The sequence below is a fragment of the Caenorhabditis briggsae genome, assembly GCF_000004555.2.
Source record: "Caenorhabditis briggsae complete genome, chrIII, whole genome shotgun sequence".
In the NCBI taxonomy this organism is placed as follows: Eukaryota; Metazoa; Nematoda; class Chromadorea; order Rhabditida; family Rhabditidae; genus Caenorhabditis; species Caenorhabditis briggsae.
The window spans coordinates 2,187,931-2,196,301 of record NC_013490.2 but is presented as its reverse complement, the minus strand read 5'-3'; the positions used below and the strand labels follow the sequence as shown (position 1 = coordinate 2,196,301).

General features: G+C 33.5%; 2 protein-coding genes and 1 non-coding gene across 3 annotated transcripts; all 3 read left to right on the top strand.

Moving 5' to 3' along the window:
- Nucleotides 1–1,312: 1,312 nt before the first annotated feature.
- CBG11735 lies at nucleotides 1,313–4,796 on the top strand (the record flags this gene model as incomplete). Its single annotated transcript, XM_045243454.1, has 5 exons — nucleotides 1,313–1,396; nucleotides 2,227–2,486; nucleotides 3,307–3,468; nucleotides 3,517–3,761; nucleotides 4,645–4,796. The coding sequence occupies 5 exons, from the start codon at nucleotides 1,313–1,315 to the stop codon at nucleotides 4,794–4,796; spliced, it is 903 nt and encodes a 300-aa protein (XP_045094645.1).
- A 401-nt stretch (nucleotides 4,797–5,197) lies between these two features.
- On the top strand, nucleotides 5,198–5,270 carry CBG28494. Its single transcript has one exon. It is a non-coding gene (tRNA).
- Nucleotides 5,271–7,859: 2,589 nt separating this feature from the next.
- CBG11736 lies at nucleotides 7,860–8,191 on the top strand (the record flags this gene model as incomplete). The annotated part of the gene is made up of 3 exons (XM_002640941.1): nucleotides 7,860–7,930; nucleotides 7,994–8,089; nucleotides 8,137–8,191. Coding segments are annotated over 3 exons (222 nt in total), but the record flags the coding sequence as incomplete, so codon positions are not given.
- Nucleotides 8,192–8,371: the final 180 nt, after the last annotated feature.

Sequence of the window (8,371 nt, the reverse complement as noted above, 5' to 3'; positions counted from 1 at the left end):
ATTCGTTTGGTTTTTGTTCAAACTTGGAAATTCTTACAGTAGTGCACTTCACACGTCAAAAGCTTCAAAATGAGTGTAATCATAACCTACTTTTGAATTTTTTATTGATTTTTGGGATTTTCAACACCCTCATGCGCCTTTAAACTCAAAAGTTCAAATTTTGAGGAACATGGTCATGATCATACTCATTTTAAAGGTCATAAACTGCAAAATGCAAATTTTACAAAATTTTGAAGTTTGCACAAAAACTGACTGAGTTACGGTAGTTTGAAAGTGATCATCTATAACAACAAAAAAGTTAAATCTACCGTAACTCCTTTCAATTTTCTTTAAACTCAGTGAAAAAGATAGCATGCAATTTATTTTAGAAAGTCCTTAAAAATGAGTATAGTCATGACCTGCTTTCCTTGATTTTCAAATTTCCGACCCCCCTATGCGCCTTAAAACAAAACTACTATCAATTTGTTTGTTTCAAAAGGCGCTTCGAAATGAGTATAAGCATGACCTACTTTAAAGGCGCATAGGGGGCTATCCTTAATTTCGAAATTTTGGACCCCCCTAAACTCAAATTTTCAAGTTTGAAGGAACATGGTCGTGTTTATACTCATTTTGAAGCTCTTAACTTGCAAAATATGAAAATTTAAGAATTTTGAAATTTGCACAAAAACTGGCTGAGTTGTGGTAGTTTTAGTGATCAAAACTTTTCTGATTCTCCTTCACAAAAAATCATCCTTCACAAAAAAAAAATTGTTTCCCACCACAAAATTTCATTGTCTCCACTCTGTCTATTTGTGTGTGAATTGTTCAAATTGCTCACCTGATTTTGTCCTTCTCTCCATTTTTTTTGTTGATTTTCCTCTCGAATTACTATACAAACCGACGAAATTCCGGGGGAAGACAGGCAGAGCACATGTCTTTTTCGCACGTTTCTCTCACTGATCCCTTGTTTTTTTAAACTTCAAATTTTGAATTTTAGGCTTTTTAGGCCGAAAAACCAGAAATTTCAAGCAAAAAAAATATTTAAAATCGGACTATTTTGAGCTGAATTGCATCATTTTTAGTCAATACATTCCAACTTTTTTCGGAAAATTTTTGAGATTTTTTTTTGGATTTTCAGGCTTATTAGGCCTTTTTGAGCCTAAAAAACAACCTGAATTCCAGAAATTTCTTTAAAAAATCATTTTCATTTACCTATGATTTCTTAGACTTGTTTGCTCAGCTTTTCCTCAGAACAAAAGTATTTTACACATTTTTTCGTCATTTTTAAACTAATTCGCAAACTTTTCAACCTAAATTTTTCAAATTTTCAGATATGGTTTTGAATATAAAACGAGCGTCGTCGCTGGATGGAGCCACAGTCAATGTTCAGGATGTTTTGAAGCCGTTTGACCATCAGGTAATCCTTTCTTACAACAATTAACAGAATATTTGAATTAGCCCTGTTGAGAGCTTTGAAATGAGTATAATCATGCCTATGTTCCTTTAAACTTGAAGTTTCGGGTATAAAGGCGCATAGGGGGTCCAGATTTTGAAAATGAAGAAAAGTAGGTCATGATTATACTCATTTTGAAGAGTTTTTTAAGACAAATTAAATGATATGTTTTTCACTGAATGTAAAGCAAAATAAAAGGAGTTACGGTAGTTTTTGACTTGTCGCGGTAGGACCTAAAAAAATGAAATTTCAAAAGTAGGTCATGTTTACACTGATTTTGAAGCTCTGAACGCGTTTAGCATGAACCTGTTATGAAAATTCAATTTGAATAAAAGATAAAAAAGATTAGGCTCCTTTTAAATTTGAATATCATTTTTGGCTCTAAAATTCTATCTACCGTATTTCCGCCAATTTTGGTGTAAACCTGATTTTTCTTAAATTTTTGACTTTATTAAGTTGAGCGCTTCAAAATGAGTATAATCATGACCTACTTTCCTTGAATTCCATTTATCGGACCCCCTCTGCGCCTTTAAAAGTCAAATCTCAAAGTGAGCGGAGCCTAGTCGTGTGTATACTCATTTTGAAGCTCTTAATAAGACAAATTCAAACATATATTTTTTATTCGAAAATTTTAAGCTTAAAGAAAGTTATGCGACAAAGTAAAAATATTACAGAATTTTCAATGAACGATCATAACTCGATCAGTTTTCCCTCGTTTTTAACGATTTAAAAACCAGCATTTCTAGAATTTTTCCTTTTTTTAAATCAAAGTTAAGATGAGCAATGTATTCCAGGTCGGCGGTCACACCCCATTCACATCTCTTCCCAATGGACACCTCCTGAAGCCGTGCGTCGAGCGAGAACTTTATTTTTATCAAAAAATGCCCAAATCCCTGAAATCGATTGCTCCATTATGCTGTAGCACAATCCAAGGGAGCTCTGTGAGCACATTCGATGATAGTTGTGTGAATTGTCGACAGCATCAGCTGGAAAATGTTGTAATCCCCGAGAGCATCGAAGGATCACCAATTTTGAATAAGAGGAAACTGTCAAAGTAGGTTTGATTTTTAGGGGTGATCGGTTTGAAATTTGAGTTTTAAAGATTAAGAGCTTCAAAATGAGTATAAACATGACCATGTTCCTTAAAGTTCAAATTTTTGCATTTAAAGGCGCATTGGGGTCCGGAAATTGAGATTTTTCGAAAGTAGGTCATGATTATACTCATTTTGAAGCTCTAAACGTCAGAACATCAAATAGTTTATAGTTTTTGAGTTTGAGATAAAATTGACCGAGATATAGTCTTATCAAGTTTGTCATATCCACCTTTAAAGGCGCATAACTTTTCCGAAAATTAAAATTCTCAAAAGTAGGTCATGATTAAACTTATTTTGAAGCTCTTAATTTCACGAATTCAAAACGGTAAAAATTTTTTGATTTGGCAAAAAAACTAAGCGGGTTACGGTAGTTTGAACATTTTCTTCCATATGCAAAATGTAGAACACTTTCAAGCTACCGTAACTCTGTTAGTTTTTAAGATAACCACAAATTTTTTTTTAAATTTCATATTTTCAAATGAAGAGCTTCAAAATAAGTATAAACATGACCATATTCCTTTAATTTTGAAATTTCGGGTTTAAAGGCGCATAGGGGCCCGAAATTCGAAATTTTAAAGTAGGTCATGATTATACTCATCTTGAAGCTCATAATTTTTTAAATACAGAACTTTTAACTTTTTTTAATTTGAACAAAAATCAAGCGAGTTACGGTAGTTTGAAAATTTCCACGCTCCTTTAAAATCGAAAATTCAAGCTTAAAGGGACATACACATACTTGGAGGAGCATGATTAGGCTTACTAAAACATAGCAAATTCCAGAAACTTCATTGTCTTGTCCGATTTGACGTACCGTATGAAGTCTCCTCGAATTTTGGACCTGAAATTGGGAACTCGTCAACACGGCGATCAAGCTACAGTAGCCAAAATTGCATGTATGACTGCGAAGTGTCAATCGACTACGTCTGCAGCTCTCGGGATACGGTAACTATTTGTGATTTCGAAATTCCAAAAAAAAAAATAATTTTTCAGATTATGCGGAATGAAACGTCCGCCATCCGAGTCTCAAAATCAAATTTCAATCAATAAGTATGAGGGACGACAAATGGGAAAAATTGAATTGTTTCTAGCACTTCAACAATTTTTTGATGTTCCTGAAAATGTTTTGGAATTGGTACAAACGAAATTATTGGCGATTCGAGGTGTGCTAAACGACACCGAAAGGGTTCGACTGTTTGGAGCCAGTTTACTCATTGTTATTGAGAGTGAAATCAAAGGTGATTATGATTTTTGGAGTTAGGATGAAATTTGCTATTTTTTGAGCATAATGTGTTAAAAATCGATTAAAAACTAACCGAGATATGGTGGTTTAAAAACTTTCAAACATTTTTAAGGGCATTTTTTCTTTTTTTTTGATCTATAGCTCACTTAGTTGTTGCTCAATTTTTATGAAAAATACAGCATTCAATTTGGCACGTTCAGAGCTTCAAAATGAGTATAATCATGGCCAGCTTCTAGAAAATTTCGAACTTCAGACCCCCTATGCGCCTTTAAATCGAAATTTCAAATTTAAAGGAACATGGGCTTGTTTATACTCATTTTGAAGCTTTTTATCTAAAAAACAAGAAATTTTTAAAATTCCGCAGTTTGTGCGAAAACTGACAGAGTTACGGTAGTTCTACCGTTTTCTTAAAGTAAAACATGTTCAAACATTTTGTAACTCGTTCAGTTTTAGTTTAAATTCAAATACTTTGATAGTTTCGTATTGCTGACGTTAAGAGCTTTCTAATGAATATAATCATGACCTACTTTACAACATTTCGATTTCCGACCCCTTATGCGCCTTTAAAGTCGATATTTGCAAAGTTGAAAACTACCGTAACTCGCTTAATTTTTATTCAAAATCAAAAATTTTAACATCATTGCATTTCACATGTCAAGCGCTTAAAAATAAGTATAAACATGACCTACTTTCCAAGATTTTGAAATTTTGCCTCCCCCACGCGGCTCATGCGCCCTTAAACTCGAAAATTTCAAATTTAAAGGAACATGGTCGTGTTTATACTCATTTGAAAGCAAATTTTGTGGTAAATTTAAATTTCACAGTTTTATCTTCCAAAAACCCCATTGGAATCACAAAAATCCCAATTTATCTTCTAGAATCAACGCCAATCGAAAATCTGGTCCGAATCAAAGTTGTGGATTTCGCCAACGCGACATTCGGCGGTTTTCAAGGAGATAACATTTATGAAGGAAAAGATGAGGGATCAATTTTGGGTCTGGACACTTTGCTAGGCATTGTGAAGCGCTAATTTCTTTTTTGGACTTTTCGAATCATCCAGAACACGATTTTTCCTTTCTGTTGTCCCTGAAATTCAATTTTAGCCATTTTCTTTTTTTTTTGCTGAAATTTTCATTGTGTCTTTGTCTCCAATAATTCCATTGTTGCATATCTCTCTTTTTGAGACATTCCTCTGGCTTTTATCCAATTCCTTATTCAAATTCTATGTGAATTAATGAATTTTTTGAGTTTTTTCAGCCTAAAATTGCAGATAATCAGCTTATAATGGCTTAAAACGGCCTGAAATGGCCCAAATCGGTCTAACGAAACAACCCAAATTCCTTAACCATTACCCCTCTCGCCTACCCCTCCCGCCCTCTCCTCTGTCTCTCCCCCTATTCTTATACGCACTCGCCTTCTCTCTTCAATGCCGCCCGGTTAGCTCAGTCGGTAGAGCACCAGACTCTTAATCTGGTTGTCGCGGGTTCGAGCCCCGCATTGGGCTTACTCTTTTGTTTTCATTTTTACTCCTTTTTATAGTGTCTTGTTGGTCACAAGGTACTTATTTTTTCAATTAAAATTTCTTTTTTCTAATTTGCGAGGAGGGGAAACCTAATTCCATTTCTTCCCCTTAATCCTTTAGAGAGCGGGAGGAAAACAAAATGGAAAGAAAGAAGAAAAAAAGGGAAAAATCTTCTTTTCTAGCGAAATTGCCAATTACCTTCAATTACATTTAAAACACCCCAAGGCTCAATTTTTCTTTTTTTTTCTATTTTTTACGATTTTTTTTTTGAATCTGGAAGAGTCTGAAAATTGGAAAAATAAGATTTTGAGGTTTTCTGAAGCCATATTTTTGAATTCCCACAAAAAAGTTCCTTATCTAAAAAATTTCCCCCTTGGGGAACATTCTCGAAGTTTGAAATTGCTCATTTTTCACATTAAATGCATTTCGCAGCTTTTCAAAAAAAATTTCTTGAGTTTTGGTCCCAAAAGTGTTCAGATGGACCAAAACCCAGAAATTTTGGCTGACGGCACATTTATCGAGAAACCCAATATTTTTTGAAAAAAAGTGTGACATTTGCCGGATTAAATTTAAACTTCTGAGTTTAAAGGCGCATTATACATTTCAAACTACCGTAACTCGCTCAGTTTTTGTACAAATTATAACATTTTAGGTTTTTAGAATTTTCCAAGGAAAGGGCTTCAAAATGAGTATAATCATGACCTACTTTTGAACATTTCGATTTCTGACCCCCCTTATGCGCCTTTAAACTCGAAATTTGAAAATTGAAAGAACATAGTCGTGATTATACTCATTTTGAAGCTTTAAACATTTTAAATAAGAATGTTTCAAAAAATTCCAGTTTATTTCAAAATTGAAGAGAATACGGTAGTTTTTGCAGCTCCTTTTTCCGGTCTTTGGGGAGTTTTGACTACTGTAACTAGCTCAATTTTTGTTCAAAGCCAAAAATTTTGCCAGATATGCAGTTTTTACGTTGAGAGCTTCAAAATGAGTATAATCATGACCTACTTTCGAAAAATTTGATTTTTGACCCCACCATGCGCCTTTAAAGTCGAAATTTCAAACTTAGAGGAACATAGGCGTGTTTATACTCATTTTGAAGCTCTAAACTCAAAAAATTGAAATATAGAATTTTCAAAATTCAAAAAGAAATTTTCGCCCGGAAATTTTAAATTTCTAAACAAAAAACTGATTTTGGGTCCCTAACGTCTAGTTTTCTGGTCTTTTTTTCCCAAAAAGGGGGCGGAATGGTGGAATATATCTATAAATAAGAAATTCGAAGGTTTTGACAGCTAGCTGTCAAAAAAATTTTTCTCCCGAAAAAAAAAATTTTTTTTTTGGAATTTTTTTGCCGGCTCAAAATTTATGATCCAGACCGAAAATGGAAAAATTGCGCTGAAATTTTTTTCTCAATGTATAAAAAATGGCTGACGAATTCCTAAAAAAAAACCGAGAATTGGAAAAAAATTGTTTGTTTTCCTAGGAAAAGTGGTCCCATATTTTTTCCAACGAAATTGTTTTTTGTCTTTTTCTTTGTCTGAAAATTTTTCTGAAAATGACTCTGAAATTCATTCTTCTCTTTTTTATTCTCTTGCTCCGAGAAACGCAATTTTTCTAGAATTTTCTGGGAGTAAATTATACATTTGAGGACCAAAATATACATAAATTATAGGAGAAAAAAAATAGTTTTTGATTCTCATAAAACACTTTTTTCTTTGATTTTGCACGTTTTTAGCTCAAAAATTTTGAAAAATCGAGAAAAAAATTTTGTTGAAAAATTCGAAATTTTTTGAAAAAGTTGGAAGTACCGTATCTCGGTCAAGTTTGCTCCAAGAATTCTGAAAATTTTATTTTCATAATTCATTTGTCGAGTGCTTCAAAATGAGTATAATCATGACCCACTTTTGAGGAATTTTCATTTTTGGGTCTCGCCACGAAAATCACTCAAACTACCGTATCTCTGTCAGAAAATATCCATGTTTTGTGAAAATTACACGGTTGTGTTTAGCTCTTCAAGTGCTTCAAAATGAGTATAATCATGACCCATTTTTGAATTTTTTTTATTTTTGGGTCCCGTCACGAAAATCACTCAAACTACCGTATCTCTGTCAGAAAATATCCATGTTTTGTGAAAATTACACGGTTGTGTTTAGCTCTTCAAGTGCTTCAAAATGACTACAATCATGACCTACTTTCAAAAACTTTAATTTTTGGGTCCCACCACGAAAAGTCCTAAAATTCAAAATGACCGTATCTCGGTCAGTTTAGCTCCAAAAGCTCTTATATAAAATTGTATCATTATAATTCATCTGTCAAGAGCTTCAAAATGAGTATGATCATGACTCACTTTTGAGAAAAATTTAGTTTTGGACACCCATGCGCCTTTAAACTCGAAATTTCAAACTTGAAGAAACATAATAGAGTTTCGGCTCATTTTGAAAAAAAAAATTTGTGATAAATCCAAATTTGGAACGTTGAGAGCTTCGAAATGAATAAAATCATGACCTACTTTGAAAAGGTTTCGTTAATTATCCTAATTAACCCTAATTAACATATGCTTCCTATTTTCAGATGGAATCTCTATCCCATCTCACCCCAATAGACAGAGAAATTCTCAACAAGTCATGGGGAATTGTTTCCAAGTAAGATTTGTTTTTCTAAATTTTAAATTTCAAAAAATTAATTGGCCAATTAAACGTTTCCAGAGACATGCAACAAGTGGCAGTGAACATATTTCAAATGATTTTCGAACAAGCCCCAGATGCGAAACTGATGTTCTCGTTTATGATGAAAGATTACAAGTAGGATTTTGGGTTACTGTAGATTTTAGATTTAATTTTTTTTTCAGGGAAGACAAGAAGAGCAACGAGTTCATCTTCCATGCAGTTCGATTTTTGCAGGTATTAGTGGTGAATTTGAGTTTGGCGCGCTTGGAGCTTCAAAGCTAGTATATGTTCCTTTAAATTTGAATTTTCGAGTTTAAAGGCGCATGAACCCCACAGGGGGGTCCGGATTTTGAAAATCGAAGAAAGTGGTTCATGATTATACTCATTTTGAAGCTCTCCACTTGTTGAGTCAAAAGA